Source organism: Bos indicus x Bos taurus, chromosome 15 (genome assembly GCF_003369695.1).
Source record: "Bos indicus x Bos taurus breed Angus x Brahman F1 hybrid chromosome 15, Bos_hybrid_MaternalHap_v2.0, whole genome shotgun sequence".
In the NCBI taxonomy this organism is placed as follows: Eukaryota; Metazoa; Chordata; class Mammalia; order Artiodactyla; family Bovidae; genus Bos; species Bos indicus x Bos taurus.
The window spans coordinates 19809809-19830780 of NC_040090.1; the positions used below are offsets into that span (position 1 = coordinate 19809809).

At 46.0% G+C, this 20972-nt stretch overlaps 1 protein-coding gene across 3 annotated transcripts in view; it reads right to left on the reverse strand.

Moving 5' to 3' along the window:
- The window catches only part of KIAA1549L (KIAA1549 like), a 314269-nt gene that overhangs the window by 115802 nt on the left and 177495 nt on the right, over positions 1-20972 (reverse strand). The window contains exons 2-6 of one of the 3 annotated variants that reach the window (XM_027562705.1): positions 10777-11115; positions 7570-8187; positions 5344-5459; positions 2004-2223; positions 629-762 (exon numbers count right to left, since the gene is read on the reverse strand). In XM_027562705.1, coding sequence (XP_027418506.1) covers positions 629-762; positions 2004-2223; positions 5344-5459; positions 7570-8187; positions 10777-11115 — 1427 coding nt within the window. Of the gene's footprint in view, positions 1-628; positions 763-2003; positions 2224-5343; positions 5460-7569; positions 8188-8592; positions 10693-10776; positions 11116-20972 lie in introns of those variants that run through there. The other 2 variants (XM_027562704.1, XM_027562703.1) reach the window with 2 other exon arrangements.

Here is a 20972-nt window from a genome sequence, read left to right on the forward strand (position 1 = left end):
AAATTTCATCAAGGATCCCATTTCTATGTTGCGTTGATGCTAGCAGAGCATGGTGGATTACAGTACAGGCTTTGCCTCAAGTCCTAATTCTGGAAGTTTCTTACCATTCTCTCCATTCCTTTTTCTGTGAAATGCTGATAATAACACCTCAGAAGGATGTCTTGAGTATTACATAGCAAAGCATTTATAAAACATTTAGCACAGTCCTGGCACACAGTAAGCCCTAAATATAAGATGTGTGTCCTTAAACTAAGGTGATTGTTCCTGTGGATACCCGGAAAATAAACTGAATTAAAATCACAGAAAAGGAAATCTTAGGTGAATTAGTTATTTAGAAATGATTCATTTTATATGAGACATCTGACATGTAGAGTATATTCTAGTACATTAAAAAAAATAAGTATATTAGAAAGACTTGAGGAAGCTTCACAAGGGAAAATAAACATAAAATCCCAAATCACAGCAGGTACACAGGGGTACATCATCTCTCTTGTACGATCAACCCTAGATATCCTCGCATACCAGAAGTACAAAGGCAGCTTTGAAATGGGAACCAAAGCACTTCTTGCCAACATTTGGGTTCCGGGTGGTCTCTGTCAACTACAGGCTGAAGCACACTCCCACTTACCTGAATCGTCAGGTTGCTTTTAGTATTCAGAACTTTCCTCTCGGCATCCTGGAAGGCCCTCTGTAGCCTCTGTTCCATGGTCTGAGCAAATTTGCAGGACTGTATGTTGTCGGACTGGCTCACAAACTGTAGCACTAGAATGAGAGTAATAAATCAATGCTCACCAAAGCTCTACGTCTTAATTCCTTGAACTTAACGGCAGTCATGATACAAAACGGCATGATTTTACATTAGAGAAATCAGGCAAATAAGGACAGTCATAGTTTTGGAAGTGGCTCTTAAAGTGATTTATAATATAGAAGAATTAAAAACATGATCAAACCTGAGATCCCCTCCAATGCAAAGAATTTTGTGATTTCAATTATTGGCATATGGAAACATCTGCTCCAAGACTACAAAATGACTTTAGAGTGATCATGTCTTCTATTTCTTTGGAAGGAAAAAAAAAGTCAATTGACTTAGTTGACTAAGTTGTTTGAGTCTTTCAGTTTCAAAGGTTCCTCTACTCTTGTGGCTTTCAAACCACAAGATCAGAATTTAAAAAAACATACAACATTTTAAAAAACATCTATTTAGGCTGCACTGGGTCTTCACTGCTGCGCAAGAGCTTTCTCTAGTTGTAGAAAGAGGGAGACTTCTCCAGGTGCAGTGAGCTTTTGTTGCAGAGCACACGGACTCAGTAGCTGTGGCACACGGGCTTAGTTGCCTCGCAGCATATGGAATACTCCCAGGCCAGGGATGGAACCTGTGACCCCTGCATTACCAAGCTTATTCTTAACCACTGGACCACCAGGGAAGTCCCATCAGGGAGTTTAAAAGAAAGACTCTAAGGCCTAAGCTCAAAGATTCTAATTCAAGGGCATCTGGAACATGTTGTTGCAAAGCGCAGATTTTACGCTGAGGATACTCAATCCTCCTCAGTATCCACTGGTAATACAGGAAAAGAAAATACAGTACCTGATGCTCATAAGTACTATATACTCATATAAATTGGGAAGACTTCTGTGAAGGAATATTTCTCATGAATCCAGGTTGGAAAAGTTTAGGCTGCTGTGCAGGGAACTTGGACATTAGATTAGCAAGGCCCTTGGAGGAAGGTACACGAGGACTCTAAGAAATGACAGAGCAGCTAGTGATGGAATTTTCCTTTTTTTATTTGGCTGCCCCAGGCCTCACTTGTGGCATCTTCAGCTGTGGCATGAGGGATTTAGTTCCCTGACCAGGGATCACACCTGTACCCCCTGCACTGGGAGCATGGCGTCTTAACCACTGAACCACCAGGGAATTCCAGTGATGGAGTGTTCAAACAGGTGTCCTCCTGGTAGCGCCCACAATCCCAGAATGAAGAGGAATCCTTTTCTTCTGAATTACTTGCCTGTTTTCAGCTGCAAGTAGCCCGCAGGCTGGGGAGTCCACGGGGAGGCAAGTACAGCCACAGACTGCAGGTTTGGGGTGTGCTGCTTCACATCCGCAGTGACGTTGCTGATCCCATAAACACCCAGCATTTCGATCACTGCGGAAGGCAAGTAGACCAGCCTCCCTTTGGTGGCATAATAACCAATGGTGATGTTGTGGGAATGTTCCAGAAGGTCCACCTACAAGACAAATGGACCCAAAGAACTTAGTGTTCATTTCCACCATACTTTAAGTCTCTCTTGGTGTTTCTTAGAACCACAATGGTTGCTCAGCATGGCTGGGGAGGAGGACGTTCCCATTTGACAAATATTCTAGCAGTGCTATAAGCTGATGGGACTGGCAGATCTCAAAATATCAGAATACAACAAAATATAATTTGTGTTGAACCTATGCATATAGAATTAAATCTATATTTAATTCTGAAACAGAATTAAGTCTGTGGGTAGTTTTTTTTTTTATTCCTTAAGTGTCTCAGTTTAATCCTGTGAGCACCAATTACCACCCAGGAAGGCAGGCAGGAGACAGCAGGCAAAAGAGATTTCCTGGGGTAGGAATGCTGGGAAAACGGCTGTACCATACTTCTCATCATTTATAAACATTAAAGGGCCTTCCCTAATGGCTCAGTGGGTAAAGAATCCACCTGCAATACAGGAAATGAAGGAGACGTGGGTTCAACCATGGGTTGGGAAGATCTCCAGGAACAGGAAATGGCAACCCATTCCAGTATTCTTGCCTGAAAAATCCCATGGACAGAGAAGCCTGGTGGGCCCCAGTCCATGGGGTTGCGAAGAGTTGGACATGAGTGAGTGACAGAGCACAAGAACATAAACATTAAAAGGCAGAAATGATAGATGAAGTTCAGGCCCCTTCCAGACAAGGGCCAGGTAGTAAATGAGGTGAAGCCCTCTCTTTAGAAGCTGAGAGAACTGTTCGGATTTAACTCTATTCTTGGCTTGTAACTGGCTCATGACCGAGGCAAGGCTGGGCCATGGAGAATTTCTCTTACAGCAAAGGAGTCCTAAGGGATGCTGATGATCTGAGCTCTCTCTCACCCAACTGGAAGAGTTTTGAGGCTTTTGACCTTATTCTTATTTTGTTTTGCTTTCCTCATGTTTGATATCAACAGTTCAGGGTGTTTCGAACACCGCCTTTCCTCCCCTTATTCTTCCATCTCCATTAGGAGTCTCATGTTTTTTGCCAAAGAAACCAAGACAACTGATTTTGCAGGAGGCTGGGTGTCCTTTGCTTCTCCACATTGTGTGCTCCTCAGCACCTTGTCACTTGAAGCTGGTGTTCAAGGTGACATTAGGAGGGACAAGAGGTATTTCTGGATGGAACACGGACTCAGCACCAAATACCACCAAATCACCCAGAAAGAAGGTGACTTCCATTCCCATCCTCCTAATATTAATATCTCAAGAAGCAAGTCTCAGTTTGAGGACAGTTGACTTCTAACACCTCTCTAATCCTTGCTAATCATATTTTTAAACAAACAAAGGGACGCCAGGCCCCAGCCTTAATGCCTTCTGCAAGCAGTAATATCTAACTTGAATTTAACAGGCTGTCTCCACTATTTTCATTTTCATTTTTAAATTTTGGTCATGCCATGCAGCTTGTAGGATCTCAGTTCCCTGACCAGGGATTGAAACTGGGCCATGAAAGTAAAAGCGCCAAATCCTAACCACTAGACCATCAGGAAACTCCCTTATTTCATTTTTATCATTGCCTTCTACTTGCAGCAAATGATCCTGACTTCTATTCATGGTGATGATATCAAACATCCTTTCGAAAGAAATATGTTTCCGTTAAATTTTTATTGAACCATAGTCAATTCAAAGTGTTGTGTTAGTTTCTGTGGTACAGTACAGTGCATCAGTTATACATATCCATATATCCACTCCTTTCTAGATTCTTTCCCCATATGGGTCATTACAGAGTATTGAATAGAGTTCCCTATACTATATAGTAGGTCTTTATTAGTTATCATCTTATATAAAGTAGTGCATATATGACAATCCTAATCTTAAGTGTTTTTTTAAAATAAAAACTCATTTAAAAATAACTGCTGCTGCTGCTAAGTCATGTCAGTCGTGTCTGACTCGGTGCGACCCCATAGACGGCAGCGCACCAGGCTCCGCCGTCCCTGGGATTCTCCAGACAAGACCACTGGAGTGGGTCGCCATTTCCTTCTCCAATGCATGAAAGTGAAAAGGGAAAGTGAAGTCGCTCAGTCGAGTCTGACTCTTCATGACCCCATGGACTGCAGCCTACCAGGCTCCTCCATCTATGGGATTTTCCAGGCATGAGTACTGGAGTGGGGTGCCATTGCCTTCTACTACATACTAATTCTCACAGCGGTCTGTGATGATATGCAACAAAGAGCAAAAACTGTGAGGCTAATTTTCAAACAACCAAAGTTTAATGAAAACTGTCTCAGGTAACCACAGGGAAACATTCACATTTTCAACTTTCAAATAAAGTTTCTGGTGCAGAAACCACAGATGTCTCTTGTAGAGAGCATTTCCTCTTCTTCTTTTCAGAAGTATATAAAAGAGATTAACAATGATGAATAAACTGTACCCAATCTCCTTCCTAGTCCGTGGTGTGGTGGCGGGGAAGGTACCACTAATTTGAATGCGGCTGTGCAGAGCATCAGAGCAGAAAGCTGAAGCGATATTTTTAAGTGATGTAAAGGGCTGTCCACTGACTGCCCATCACATGTACTGCTTTAAAACTTGGAATCAAACCAAAAGGGAGTAGAGCAAAACTTCCATCACTTGGATATGCCATCGAAATCAGTTGGTGGTTGTTAAATAGTACTTGGCATGAAAGTGTTTGGAGAGAAAAAAAAATGCTTACTTCCTTGTCTGTTGCTCTCAATTTAAGCAAAGTTAGACTCAATTTACAAGTCAGAGTAATTTTTAAATGTCCAGAAATAAATCGCCAACTGTTTACCATGGTGAGGAAGATAAAAAGCAGTGGATGATTTCTGCAAAATTACACTGACACAATTAAATACTTTCCCCAAATAACAGGATAATGGGGCAATTTTTATAAAGTACATCCAGGCTTTTAAAAAAACAACCCAAAAACTAGACACAATTATCCTCAATTTTCTATCTCCAAATTTGACCTCCTTCTCCTGCTACCACACGTTAGCTATTTGCCAAAATGAAGAATGAGGATCTACTTCCGTGGTGGTTATGGTGCCCAGGGAGGACAGAAGCAATGTAAACAGAGTCTGGACCCAAAAAGAAGACGTGGCTGGATGAGCCTGGTTTCAAGAACAGGGGGCTTACATGAGCCAAGACGTCATTCTGGTGGAACGCCTTCCGCAAGGCTTGTGTGAGCCCTTTGGCTATATTGAGCTTCAGGGTTTCACTGATCTGCATCCTCCTTTGGGTCAGAAAGAGAACTGTGGGGTGAAAGAGAAGCACACCATCAGCAGAAGGCAGCAGACCTCCTACCTAATCATGAGCCCTTGCTCCTCCCCAGCCACCCAGCACCCCCTGCAGGTTCTGAGCAAAGCTGGTGGGCACAGGGCCAACTGAAACCAGATGGTTTAATTTCCCAGTTTCACAATTTTCCCATTTAGCATAGCTGGAGCGGCAGCTCTGTTGGTCCCGCTCACGTCCTACAGGAAGAAGGCCCAGCCATTTGGGTGGCCCTAGTAGAGACACAGCTAGCACGCTAGTGGCACTTCACTTCCGACCGTCACTGCCTCTAACTCTGAAAGCCAGGCTAAAGCCAGTGTGCCTGCCTCTGACTGGTCTGCATGCAAGGAAATTCCTGCAACAGCATCCCTGAGTGCCTCCCTAAGGGCAGGCCCTGCATCCTAAAACAGCCTAAATCAACCCTGCATCAGGACGTGCAGTCCCCACCCCACAAGCAGGATGGAGACCTGGCGTGGAGAAGAGGCATTTGTGATGGAGCACGACAGGTGCTCCCTGAAGGGAAGCCTAGGATGTAGTTGGGGGCCCCTGGAGAAGCATCCGGCCCTGACTGGGGCAAGGGCGTAGGGATCAGGGAAGGTTTCCGGGAGGAACTGATGCTTCCATGAAGTCTTGGAGGATGATGGGCGTGAGCTGGGCCAAGGCCAGAGGGACTGCCCTGGCCACTCTCAACAGAGGGAAGACCAAGTGCAAAGGCACAGGGGAGAGAAGTGAATACTTCAGTCTACAAGTCCAGGCCTGGTCCTGAGGGCAGTGGGAGAGGAAGGGGTTTAAGCAAAGGCATGCACTTTAGAAGCTTCCCTTGACTGCAGACTGGAGAATAGATTGGAGGGGTGGGAGGAGTCTGAAGGCAGACAGAGAAATCTGGCTGCTGTTGAAGAATGTAGGTGAGTGATGTGAACCAGGAAAGGGGCTGTGGGGGTGGAGGGAAGAGGTATTCAGGAGGCAGAACAGGAAGGAACCAACTGGGTGTGGCTGGGGTGAGGGGGGTTGTGAAGAAGAGGGAGTGGAGAATGTTCCAGACTTCCACATCAAGGAGGCTGGGGTTGCCTGCCACTCAGACGGGGAGGCAGAGATCTGGAGGGAGGGGGCAGAGGGAGGGGAAAACCAGATGGTATAATTTCTTGAGAAATTGAAAAAGATACTGTGCTCTCTGCTATGCCTAGCTTCACAATTTCCCATTTTAGAATAGGATGTGTCTCAAGAAATAATTTCATTTAATTCCTTGTGGGGTGAAGAGGAAGGCGGGACGTGAGCATTCAACACTGGCATGCTCTTTCAAATAATGTTTCTAATGCTTTTTATAGCAGACACTACCATACTATTAAAAGCATCCGTGTGCTTCTTGGCCCATTTGCTGCAACTCAGAGGTGGGGGCTAAAAAACCAGCATCTACCACCCCGACTTTTTCAAGAAGGTCTCCTTTTTAACATCAGAAGAAAATTCAGGCGCCAACACAGAGAACCATGGCTGTACTTTTAGTATCCGATGGTTGAGAAGACACATGCCAGAGTCCTTCTGAGTTCTGTTGCCCTGCCTATGATCGTGCATTTTACTAATCACAGCATTCACACGTGTGAGACATCACTGTAGACATCACATCATCAAGGTTCGCCTGCAGATATGCTCTACAGGCAAATTTTGGTGTACCTTTGCTTTTTCAGACTCCCTAGTGGAACTGGTTTCAGGAGGCCTCTGATACCAGGATGGATCCCAGGGCTAGATTCTGTGTCATATTCTCCACATGATAGAAGAGATTCTTCTCTATCACTTAATAAAGATCAGGACTTCTCAGCCTCAGCACTTTGGATGTTTTGGGCTGGATTATTCTGTTGCCTGACCATCCTGTGCACTGTAGGAATGTTCAGCAGCATCCCTGGTCTCTGAACACACTAGATGCCTGAAACACCCTCCCTCCCCTCCAAGATGTAGACACTCAAAAACGTCTCCAGACGTGGTGGCAGGGACTGGTTGAGAACCACTGACCTCAAAGAAATCTAAGAATTCTGCTACATCTCTGAGGCCAGGATGCTTTTGCAGCTTTCACATCAAATCAGGGCAGTGAACTCTTACCTGTCTTCACCAGGAGCTTACTGGACATGTGACACTCCAGGTTGGATGCTGTCTTGCCAGTTGTGACCACAGCAGTGGACACAGCGGGAAGAGCAACATCTGTGTTTTCTGCTGATGAAGGCGGCATCCGGGTGGCCCTCACTGGTGCGGTGATGGACGTCAAGGCTGCTGTGATGGTCAGCGGGCGAGTGGTGGACACCCTGGGCAGGTCTGGGTTGGTGGGGTTCGGGAAGCCCGTGTGCATGGCTTGTGGTTTCCTGGGGAGGTGTGTTGTGGATAACAGGCCAGAGGTAGCGCCCATGTTCCCTTGCATGGCTGTGTGAGTGCTCATGGTGTGTGCTGTTCTTGCAAACATGTAGGTTGGTGTGAACGAGAAGGCTGGATGAGCTGCCCCTGGTGTTGCTTTGGGGCCAGATGCTGCACTGCTCGTGATGTTTTTAGCTAGAGCAGTGGTCCAGCTGCTCTTGGCTAATCCCGAGGCCATGGCCGAAGGGCTGCTGCCGGTGCCCTTAGCAACCAGGGCTGCAGACAGCACCAGTGGACTTGATTTCCGAAGAAACGACGTGGTTGCTGCTGCTGCTGCTGTCGGCTCTGCCTTGGGCAACGCTGAGGAGTCCACTGCAAAGAGAAGAGGCAAAGTTTGTCATTGGCACAGAATGCACACACCACTTGTGGGGATGAATGGATGTCATTACGGGTTTGTTGGGGTGAGAGGTCCCTGAGCTCTGGAATTTAGGCAAAATGGCTTTAGGTTCATTAAGTCAATTAACCGTAATGAGAATGCCACTTAGAGCAAAGCTATGGGTGGAAATAAAGACACTTAAATTCTGAATACGTTCCAAAAAATCAAGTCGGCCGAAGATCAAGGTCATGACTATCTGGACTAATAACTCATTCATCATCCTAAAATCAGGCGTATCTGCTCCTTTGGAGCAAAGCTAGGTATTTGTGTTGAGCCTGAAGATGCTTTGGCCCCAGAAGCAGTCACATTTCTATCTTGGGAGGGACCAGGAAACAAACTACCTGCATTAGCGGTTGCACCTGTCCATTTCTCAGGGCGCTGAGAAGCCCGTGGTGCTTTGGACGGGGTCCCGAATAAGGCACTGGTTGATAGAGAAGGCGATTCAGCGGTAGAGTGAAACCTCAGGATATCCTGGAATGGTGGGGAAGCATTTATCACCGGAGATGGATAGATGTCATCGGCGATTTGAAAACTTGTATCCGTTTCATCTGAAAGCATTTCTGGCAAGCGAGCTGTGGAAGTCAGACTTGGAGAGCTCAGCACAAGTGGATGTGTTGGGTGGGCAGGTGACTGTAGATGGGGACGAGACACAGCTTGTTGGCTTATACGTGGGTAATATCCAATCTCAGCTGTTTGGAAGTCTCTGGTGTAGTTGTTAGTGTTTATGGACAAGAAGTCTGTATGGTTTCCAACCATGGTAACATCTGACTGTTGGATGGGCTGGTTGGTGCTCATACCAGACCCTGGATCCTGGATGCTAAAACCTTCCACAGTCACTGAATGCCCAACATTATCTTTGAAATCCTGAGATTTTATTGTATTGGCAGTGGAATTTAAACCACCAGGAGAAGTGGCTGAAGCTGGGTGAGTTTCCCAACTTGTAGAGTTAATTGTGTGCCCATTTACATCATAATTTGTTTGCTGCAGCCAGCCAGACATCATGGGTTCTGTGGAAAGGGACTCAGCTTCTGCTGCAACAGAATTCCAGAAAACATCTGTGGTTGCTGGCTTCCTCATGCCTCCCATTGTTGAGAAATCATAGACCTCACTGGAGGAGGGAAAAGCTGTCACCTGTTTGGAAGCCAAAACTGGCAACTCAGAATGGTCTGTCACAGCTATGTGAGTCACTGGCTTGGTCCTGGAAAAACTATGAGATGGGGACACAGTCTGGGTAGCTCGTGTGAAGGGCATGGAAGATGGAGGTAATTCAGAAGGAAGGAGGCTGGTTCCTGGTGGTGTCGTGTCTGTAGAGACATGATCAGTGCTGAAATCAGAGGTGAATCCACCTACAGCGTGAAGACTTAGACTCTCTTTACTCGGAAGGGTCTGGAGAGCAACTGTCAAATTTGCCTTTTCGTTTTTCTTTAAAACAGTTGCCATGCTATCTTCCTTCTGCAGGGGAAATGTCCAGGTCATGGAAGGACGATGAGGAAATGTGCTTGAGAGGAGGAGGTCTGTAGCTGCTGTGGGAGGGGACCCATCACTACCTGCTTCTTGAGGAGTTGGCACTTGGGGCACGGCGGATGGAGAGGCATGACTCCATGCCAGCTGGAGTGGGGCAGGCGTGGAGGGGAAGTCTGCCGTTGTGCCATTTGATGGGGATGTGGGAACTGCCCCAGAAGGGCCTTCTTGTCCTTGGTCAGCTGTGGTGAGAGGCAGAGGAGAAGGAGCCAAAGGGGAAGATTTGTGTTCCGCTGAAAGGGTGGGCCCTTTGGAATTCTCTGGGGTTGCTGACACATGCAGGGGGTAAGCAGAGTTCTTTGCTGGAGCACGGGCTGCCTCCAGGCTGGTCATTCCCACTGCCACTGACTCTGCAGTCTGGACCAGTGAGGATGCCTCATGGGTTGCTGCACTCTTCAAGGTTGGCAGAGACACCCCATTATGTGCTCTTTCAGCCACCTCAGCTTCAGTTGGCTGGGTGGATGCAAGACTTGGAGCCACTTCCAACATCAACAATGAGGGCCTTCCACCAGGAAGCTGAAGACTTCCAGAGGCTGGGGGAGCGGGAGACAAAGGGGCCAGGTCTGCCACGGAGCTCAAAAATTCAGGTGAGGGGGAGCCCGCTGAGTGAGGACCCCCTGCTGGGCTGGAGGATCTGGAAAAACCTAGACGAGGGATGCCTATTAAATCCTGGGCATTTCTGGATGGAGCGTGGTCCATTTCCTCAGCAAATGGGTTTAGGGGATTCACTATGCTCTGACTTGAGGAGGAGTCAGTTGGAGCTGTGTGGGGGAATAAAGGCACTTTGGTGGGTTGCTCTGCTGCCTTAGAAAAGATGATGGAATGAGGTGAGTCGGGAGCCAATGAAGAAGATGAAGATGAGAGGAGAGCATCTGCCCTCGGGGAATGTAGTTCTGAAATGGAAGGAGTCCCTACCCGCGGTGGCCGCAACGGGAGGCCAGCAGTGAAGGACGTCACTGGCGGGAGGGTGGGCAGTGGGGGCGGCATGCTGGTGTGAGGCAAACCTGACACGGCGGCCGCTTCTTTCCCCCCTGGAGGTCTTGGCTGGACCAGGGTCTCGGCAGAATCCTTGGAAGGCTCGAGGGAGGCGCTGCGTGTGCTGCCTTGGGAAGGAGAGAAGTCCCCGTGGGCCCGAGCTCGGCGGTGTGTCTTGGGTAGGGCCGTCCAGGCAGACTGCGGCCAGCTCGTGTTGTCAGGAGACGCTCCAGGCCCAGGCTTAATTCTGTCCACTGCTGAGGAAGACTGGACTTCGGAGAAAGGCCATGTTGGTGAAATCGGTAACAGCCTCCCATGAGGAGATGACTCTGGGGTCAGGGTGACGGCAATCTGCTGGTTGTCCGTTCCTGTGAAATGAAATATCGTGCCATCAGGCCTCGGCTAATCATAGGTCCTGGAGAGAAGGGTAGGAAGAGAAGTACCCCTTGGACCTCACAGAGCTTCCACGCCATTAAACATTCATTAAGACTCATTAAACACATTCAAACGATAACTTAGGTCATTACAGATAGATGCTGCAGCTACCTACACGGCAGCGTTGGTGAGAGATAGCCACTGATGAGGTGATGCTTAAGCAAAGATGTGGAAGATACTTGTGTGTTTTAAATCTCTTATCTGTTCACCGACAAGGGTTGGACTGTGAAACTCACAGCCTAGAAAACCAAAGCTGAACATGGCTCCCTGCCGTGGCTAAGGACACCAAAATAAACCTCATCCGAGAATCCTCAGTGCAAAAGGGAAGGATTGTGTGTCTGAATGCAGATCTTTTATTCTTAGGGCATCTTAAGAGCAACAACTGAAGTTGCCTGTGTTTGGAGAGATGGCACCCAGGAGACTGATTTATTAATATCTTGTTGGATTTAAAAGGATTCCTGATGCTATGGTTCACACCATGTCAAACAGCAAAGGGGATTTCCTTCAAATTAGGCTATTTCCAAGAGAAAACCTGTTCATACCCCACCCAGGACCACAGACAGCTCTCCCAAGGCCTGGTGTCACTACCAGCACCTGCAGAGAGACCAGAACTGTCAGCGCAAATGTGCAAAACTGCAGGCGGAGAGGCGAGGAGTCAGGGCATGAAATGTGACTCTGCGGGAGAGGAGGCAAAGCTGGGAATTCCACGCTTGGGAGGACCTCCTGCTTGAGGATCCTCTCTGATCCCCTTTCCACAGCAGTGCCGATGGTGCTGATGACCCCAGAGGGGGTTCAGTGCCCTTAAGTAATGTTTTAAATAAAAAATAACAAAGAGGAGGTACCTCCTAGAGCTTTCTACACTATTGGCTAAAAAAAGTTAGACTCAGGGATTTCCCTGGTGGTCCAGTGGTTAAGAATTCGCCTGCCAATGCAGGGGACAGGGGTTTGATCCCTGGTCCGGGAAGACCCACTTGTCGTGGGGCAACTAAACCCGTGTGCCACAACTACTGAAGCTCTTGTGCCTAGAGCCTGTTCTCCGCAAGGAGAAGCTGCCGCAACGAGAAGCCCACGCACCACAAGGAAAGAGTAGGCCCTGCTTGCCCTAGCTAGAGAAAGCCCATGTGCAGCAATGAACACCCAACACAGCCAATAAATTTTTTTTTAAAGTTACACCCATCTGGTAGAAGCAGACAAACCAAGAGCTGAAGTCAGAAGACCTGGGCTTGTGTGCACCCTCCAGCCACCCGCAGCTGTTGTGTGTATCTGTGAACTGTTGTTGCAAGAGTGAAGGCAACAAGCACACTCCAACTGCCCCATGGGGTGACTGGAAGGAACACAGGGCATCACGAAGGTGGAAGGAAGGGCTCCCCAAGAAGAAAAGCACTAAACAAACACTAAAAAAAAAAAATCACTAAACAAGTGAGCAGTCGTTAGAATGGTCATTATAGGATCTAAGTCCCTGTGTTTTTGTTTGCTTATTTGCTTAACAAAAGAGGACGCTATGGCCCAGAGAGGGGACACCATTGGCAGAAACCACATAACCCATCAGGGACAGAAGCAGGTCCAGACACGAGGCTTCCTCACTCCCACTGCAGTGTCTTCTTCCTAACTGCTTTTCCAAACCACCAGTTCTAGTCTTCACTCCAGCTCCATGCTATCCTGCCCCCAGAAAACCTACCAACCAAAGCCGAAACCTTCAAATACTTGAGCTTTTAGAAAATGAAATATACTGAGTCACAAAAGCTAAACAGTGATGATCTTCTGAAATATTCAGTTTCATTTTTTAAGTTGGAAGCAGTTTAAGGACAAAGGGCAAACTTAGCCTCTGTGACTCCTTATTATGAGATCAGAATCTCTAAAACTTCCTTTGTGTGGGACCCAAAGCTTCCTCCCTTTATACAGAAATAATCAGCAAATGCATATACAGCTACAGGACCAAAAGTCTACACAGCATTTCATTAAGATAACTGCACTCCTTGGGAACTGTCTCACGGTTTGCTATGGAAATTGTGTTTCTGTTACCGCACTCAGCCTAAGGAAATAAAATTGGTTGCAATTTTACACGGAAGGCTGATGCTACTGCCATGTCTCGGTCCTTTTGTTCATGATGCTTACCTCCTAGACTCAGGTTCACACTTGTCACGCAGTCTTGTCTGGCTACTTACCTGAGTGAATAGAACATCCTTCCAGTGTCGTTTGTGCATTTTGGTATTTTCCAGTAACACGTTAGAATCCATTTTTACTACTTGTATGTCAGGTGAAATCTATGTAGGATTTCTTCTTCTGTACTCTCATTGAAATAAATTCAACCAGGGGCTCAACTCACGGATTCAAGAGTCATACCAAATTAAACTGGTTACAAGCAAGTACCCTTCTAAGTCAAAAAGGATGCAACAGGCAGAGTAGTTTTTGCTTTCAGAAAGATTTGTTGCAAACTCTTTCATAAAAATCTTACAAACAGGAAGGGGAAGTGGGTGTTAGAGGATGACTACAAGGGGATTTATAATTAACTGAATTGCCACAACCAGAGGAGGCTAAAATAAAGAAACAGTCTCTAGTGGGACTTGCCTCTGCTAAATCTTGCTGTTTCTAGACTAGAATCCAGTGTTTCCCAAGCTATCCCTTACAAAACAGAATGTCCCAAGATGTCTCATAAAGAAAAGTTTCAACAAGCTAACAGTTTTGAGAAGCGTATGCTATACTCACACCTACCAGTCATTAATGCTATTCATCATATGCTTCTGGCTCTCTACCTTCAGAGCACATAAAAGGACTGCACTTCCCGGATACCTCTGGGGTTGGGTGGGGCCATATGATTAGTTCTGGCCAATGAGTTGTGAGCAGAAGTGACAAGTGTCACTTCTGAACTAGAACATTTAAACACTGGAGCAGGACTGTCCAGAACTTGCTTTCTTTGGAGGAAAAACAAAACAAAACAACTAGCAATATTATATCGGAATTAGTTAAGAAGGAGGAGGAGGAAGAGGAGGAACGTACTAATATTCAAAATGTTTGCAGGTCCGCCAGCCTGGGTCCCTTAGGGACCATGATAAGCAAAGGCCCTCTGCCTTTGTAAAAGTGTGTACAGGTAGCATGAGCCAAAAAGAAGCTTTTGCTCTTTTAAATCACTGAAATTTGGGAGTTGTTTGTTATGGTAGCATAACCTAACTTACCCTAACCTATTCAGAAACTGGTATCAGAGTGGATTTGGAACTTAAATGGACATATTCCCATATACATCAACATTTAAATAAAGGCTGAGTCCCATCATCCAGAAAACAAAAGAGCACCTCAGTTCAGTTCAGTCCAGTTGCTCAGTCGTGTCCAACTCTTTGCGACCCCATGAATCGCAGCACGCCAGGCCTCCCTGTCCATCACCAACTCCCGGAGTTCACTCAGACTCACGTCCATCAAGTCAGTGATACCATCCAGCCATCTCATCCTCTGTCGTCCCCTTCTCCTCTTGCCCCCAATCCCTCCCAGCATCAAAGTCTTTTCCAATGAGTCAACTCTTCGCATGAGGTGGCCGAAGTACTGGAGTTTCAGCTTTAGCATCATTCCTTCCAAAAGAACACCCAGGGCTGATCTCCTTTAGAATGGACTGGTTGGATCTCCTTGCAGTCCAAGGGGCTCTCAGGAGTCTTCTCCAACACCACACTTCAAAAGCATCAATTCTTCAGCGCTCAGCTTTCTTCACAGTCCAACTCTCACATCCATACATGACCACTGGAAAAAACATAGCCTTGACTAGACAGACCTTTGTTGGGAAAGTAACATCTCTGCTTTTGAATATGCTATCTAGGTTGGTCACAACTTTCCTTCCAAGGAGTAAGTGTCTTTTAATTTCATGGCTGCAGTCACCATTTGCAGTGATTTTGGAGCCCCCCAAAATAAAGTCTGACACTGTTTCCACTGTTTCCCCATCTATTTCCCATGAAGTGATGGGACCAGATACCAGGATCTGAGTTTTCTGAATGTTGAGCTTTAAGCCAGCTTTTTTACTCTCCTCTTTCACTCTCACCAAGAGGCTTTTGAGTTCCTCTTCACTTTCTGCCATAAGGGTGGTGTCATCTGCATATCTGAGGTGATTGATATTTCTCCCGGCAATCTTGATTCCAGCTTGTGCTTCTTCCAGCCCAGCGTTTCTTATGATGTATTCCGCATAGAAGTTAAATAAGCAGGGTGACAATATACAGCCTTGACATACTGCTTTTCCTATTTGGAACCAGTCTGTTGTTCCATGTCCAGTTCTAATTGTTTATTCCTGACCTGCATATAGGTTTCTCAAGAGGCAGGTCAGGTAGGATGTAGCAAAAATTCAACAAATTGATGTTGGATGGTTTAAACTTTGGCCAAAATTGATCAAGCATATTTAACGAAATATGTTTAGTTTATTTCTCAAACATATTTGACCTCAGAAGTTGGTTACTCAAAAAAAAAAAAAAAAACCCAATGATATATATAAAGCTAAAGAAGAAAACATGCTCATTGAATTAGCAAATGATAGCAAATTCAAAAGAATAAGTGATATTAAGAACTCCAGAGAAATACTTCAAAGACATGTTAACTAACTGAAATTATTATTGAAGGAAGATTATAAATTAAGATTAAATATAAAGTCTTGCTTTTAATACACATATTACCTGGATAAGCACAGAACGTGGGAGCTTTCCTTTAAGGATAGTTTATATTACCTGTAGGTAGGGTTGACTGGAGTTCATTATGAACTACAACAGGAATGTAGGCTAGCAAGAAAATGATAAATTCTTAGACTGCATTAAATTTGTTCACTCCTAAAATAAAAAAATATTTCATACTTAAGAAAAATATTTATAATGTCTGTATGTAAGGCATATGGAGAAGGCAATGGCACCCCGCTCCAGTACTCTTGCCTGGAAAATCCTATGGACAGAGGAGCCTGGTAGGCTGCAGTCTGTGGGGTCGCTAAGAGTCGGATACGACTGAGCGACTTCACTTTCACTTTTCACTTTCATGCATTGGAGAAGGAAATGGCAACCCACTCCAGTGTTCTTGCCTGGAGAATCCCAGGGACAGGGGAGCCTGGTGGGCTGCCATCTATGGGGTCGCACAGAGTCGGACACGACTGAAGTGACTTAGCAGCAGCATGTAAGGCATAAAGACAAATGATGAAAAACATACATGATCTCTGGCTGAATGGACATCGTAGTCTTATGGGAGATAAGGAGTTAAATCAAATATTCTCACAAGTATAAAAATGATACATGTTACAGATGAAAGATACATAGTCCTTAAGAGCAGGCAATAAGAGGATGTGACCTGATGGGGGAGGTCAGAAAGCACATCACTGAGAAAGTAACTATCAAGCCAAGATCCAAAGAATAAGTAGAAGTTAATCAAGCCATAAGTGTAGGGAAAAACATTCCATGTAGAGACGAGCATTGGCAGAAACCTTGTCGCAGGAAGATGCATAAATAGTATGCTGCGGCTGCTGCTAAGTCACGTCAGTCGTGTCCAACTCTAGTAACCGTAGTGAGATCAAGGAGAACACGAGTGGACATGGCACAAGATACGGCTGAAAAGGTAGTTGATGATCAAACCATCAGAGTGTCACAGACATTAGTTCAAAGATGAGTATGAAGGAACGGAGGTGAAGGTGGGGGGTGTACAGGAGCAAATGTGTTTCAAAACAATCATTCTGGTTACAGGGTGAAGAACAGACTGCACCGCACGAGGCAAGAGTGGCCGACAGGAGACCAATAAGGAAATGCCTGCTGTGGTCCAGGTATGCAATGACAGAAAAGTTGTAAAGAGGAGCTAAGCCACAGTGGGAGATTGAAATGGATAATCCTTCTGGATCCCTTTCAATTCTCAGAGTTCAGGACAATAGATTTTTTTTAATGTGTGTGTTTGTGGTAATCTTTTTTCTAATGGCTGCAAATTCTCCTATATGCCTCTCATTGAGAGGTAGAGTCTACATCCCCTTGGACTTAAGACTGTTCAACCAATTAGAGGGTGACAGAAGTAATGCCATGCGGCCTCTGAAGCTAACATCATAAAAAGCAGCTTGGTCTTTGGAATGTTCCCCTTCATATCCTCCTTTACTATTCCTCCGGGAACCCAAACACTACTCTATGAGCAGCCCAAGCCCTGTGGAGAGATCCAACCCTGTAAGTACTCCAGGCAACAGTCCCAGCTAAGCCAAGCTTCCCAGTCATCTCAGCCCATGGACAGACAAGTGAATGAAAAAGCCTCCGGATAATTCTAGCCCCCAACCATCAGAATCACCATGGTTGTTTGAATCTTCCCTACAGAGGCCCCAGGCATCAAAAAGCAAAGACAAGTCATCCCCACTGTGCTCTGAATTCCTCAAACCATGAGCACAACAAAATAGTTGTTGTTTTCGAGCACTTTGTTTGGGGAGGTATGTTGTGCAGAAACAATAACTGAAGCAGGACAGTGCTGTGTCCCTCACTTCTGGGAGTGAGTTACTATACGCTTGATTAGATTCTTAAAAGGATTCACAAGCCAAAAACTAGTTAAGAAGCCTTCTGCTTTATACACAAGACTTTAGAACTTTGTCTATGCTAATAAAAATATTTCTATATTAATTAAAGAGGCATCATTGAAGGAGAAGAAGGGAAGAAAAAATTTGAGGGGGAAATGAGAGGTAGGTGGTATATATTTAGAAGAAGGAAAAGTAAATTAGAAGTAAGGCAAAACCAAATTACAGAGAGATTGAAACACACTCAAAAGAAGGAAGTGAAGCAGAAGACTGGTGGAGGTGGTGAGTTGGACAGGCTCTAAGGCAACCCCATGCTCCCTCTCTCTCGGTGGTCATGCTTTTGTGTGACCCTTCTCTTGGCACATGAGCAGAACCTGTGACCTGCTTCTAACCAAGAGCCTATGGCAAAGGTGACGTGCTGTCACCCTTGTGATTTCCTTCTTGCTGCTGTTATTTAGTCCCTAAGTCATGTCCAACTCTGCAACCCCATGGACTGTAGCCCACCAGGCTTCTCTGTCTGTGGAATCTCCCAGGCAAGAATACTAGAGTGGGTTGCCATGCCCTCCTCCAGGGGATCTTCCTGACCCAGGGATCAAATCCACATCTCCTGCATTAGCTGGCAGATTCTTTACCACTAAGCCACCAGCTTATAAGCCATACAATTATATCTTGCTAGCAGACTCCCTCTCCTTGATGGACCGATGAGTTAAGGGGCCATACTGAGAAAGCCAGGCTTCCCGGGTGACGCTAGTGGTAAAGAGCCCAACTGCCAATGCAGGAGATGCATGTTCAATCTCTGGGTCAGGAAGATCACCTGGAGGAGGAACTCCCATGGAAACTGTGAGATCATAAATGTGTGTTGTTTTAAGCTGTAAAGTTTGTGGTAGTTAGTCAACAATCGAAAACTGATACAGGTAGGAAGGAAGGCGCTGTGGAAGGGCATATGGGGCCGTAGGAAGAGGACATGGAGTGTGAGGGCCCATGGCTTAAGCATAGTGTAAAGGATGGTGAGAAGGGGTGATCAAGACAGCAGAAAGGAAGCATGAATTAATATGCTTGGACTATCACAGAGAACAAGCTGTGAAATAAAAAATTCTAACACAGTACCTGAGACGCAGAGGAAGTTATTTGAAAAGAACACAAGGCTTTGCAAGAGCAGAAACAAAGCCACAGCGGCAAATAGCGCCAGACATGCTGGAAGGTTGCTACGAAACAGGTTGTACTCATCTGTTTAAATTCTATTTTCAAGGGGGGAAAAAAGGCACACTAGTCTAATCAAATTACTCAATTCTTACTTTTCTCAGTGAACTCTCACTGATTCTCCAATCTCCCCTTTCCTTATAACATGAGTTATTCTTTGCTGAAAATATGGTAATGGTCTTCAAAAAATGCACAGAAAGCAATGTCCCACACATTACAGAGGGAGATAAAGGCAATTTCGTCTTCCTGCACAAGCCCCAGACTGGCTATCCTTTCTAAACACAAACACCACCCTTTCTAGGAACAAGGAAACATTTACTTTCTGCTTGGACAGCGTTTCCCACAAAGGGACTGGTAATCTCAAGAACTGTAAAGTGAAGTAGTTCAGATGCTTGAGATTTAAGGAGCTTCTGGATGAAGAAAGACAAAGAGCAGAAATCAACTTACGTTGGGAATGAGTGAAAGCAAACAAAGGAAACCCTCAAAATACTGAAGAGTTAACTTGAATCAGTTCTTTCCTTCTCAAGGCACCAAGAATGAGTGATTATACAAATGCTACTCAGCTGACAACTGACACAAACCCATTTTAAACCAAGTTTATCTGAGCCAGGTTTAAATAAAACCATGGCTCTCATGGAGCCTCAGGAAAGTGATGTCACTCCTCTCCAAGTATCAGACGATAATAACAGGCATGAGCTTGCATGCACAGATTAAGTCAAGGGCTTCTGTTGCTCAGCAAGTCTGCAGGAAGTCAGTCCCAGAACAGCTGAACTTAGCCTTGAACTAAGAGTCCAGCCAATGCCAATGTGTGTGCTCAGTCGTGTCTGATTCTTTGCGACCCTACAGACTATAGCTCGCCAGATTCCTCTGTCCGTGGGACTTTTCAGGCAATAATACTGGAATGGGTTGCCATTTCCTCCTCCAGGGGATCTTCCCAACCCAGGGATTAAACCCGCATCTCCTGCGTCTTCTGCATTGTAGGCAGATTCTTTATCCACTGAGCCATCAAGGAAGCCCTGAAGCAGATCACTAACATGGTAAAACATCAAAAGTTAAGAAAATAGCCACATTTGAACATAAAGTCTATCACTGACTAATGTCAAAATGGTGAAAACTACCTCCCTCATCTGGAGAAGGCAATGGCAACCCACTCCAGTACTCTTGCTTGGAAAATCCCATGGACGGAAGAGCCTGGTGGGCTGCAGTCCATGGGGTCGCTAAGAGTCGGACACAACTGAGTCACTTCACTTTCACTTTTCACTTTCCTGCGTTGGAGAAGGAAAGGGCAACCCACTCCAGTGTTGTCTGGAGAATCCCAGGGACGGGGGAACCTGGTGGGCTAATGTCTATGGGGTCGCACAGAGTTGGACACGACTGAAGCGACTTAGCAGCAGCAGCAGCAGCAGCAGCAGCAGCAGCACCTCCCTCATCTCCCCAGATCTCAGAGGCCCACGTGGGAACACCAAGATGCACAATGATGAATTGCTCAGGCCTCTGTCTTCCTGAGGCCCTTGGCACCGCCCGTTTATCATCCTTGGTGCTTATACATAAGATGCAGACCCAGGCTGTGATGCTGCTGCTGCCTGTGCAGGGCACACTCTAACCTCACAGACGCCCCCAGGGTAGAGCAGCGTCTCTGCTGCTGCCACTCCTCACCTGAGCCTCTCTCTTCAGTCCCCAGGGCTGTGTCAGCCTCCTGGTCAGGGCTGTTTCCAGAGCCCTCAGAGTCTGCTACTTACGGAGTGTCCTCAATTCAGGTTCACAGTATTGCTTCCTGGTTTCCTCAAAACCACTCTTGTAACCCAGCCATAACCCTTTTCCAATCAGCACTGTTCCTCTTTCTGCCTGCTGGCAACACAGAGGAGAAGACAGCCCTCCTTAGTTGACCTAACACATGCTGCAGTATGGTTGCATTTATAACCAAGGTCAAGAAATCATCTACTCTGTCCAGCTCCCCACTTCCCAGCAAGTCTGACTCACTGAGCACTTACAGGAAAGCAAGCCTGATCCTCAACAGCTCTTAAATGTAGGGAACTAAGGCAATCAACGAATAAATACCCCAAACTCATCTTCCTTGTATGTCAGAGAAAAACAGCTGCAGCTTCC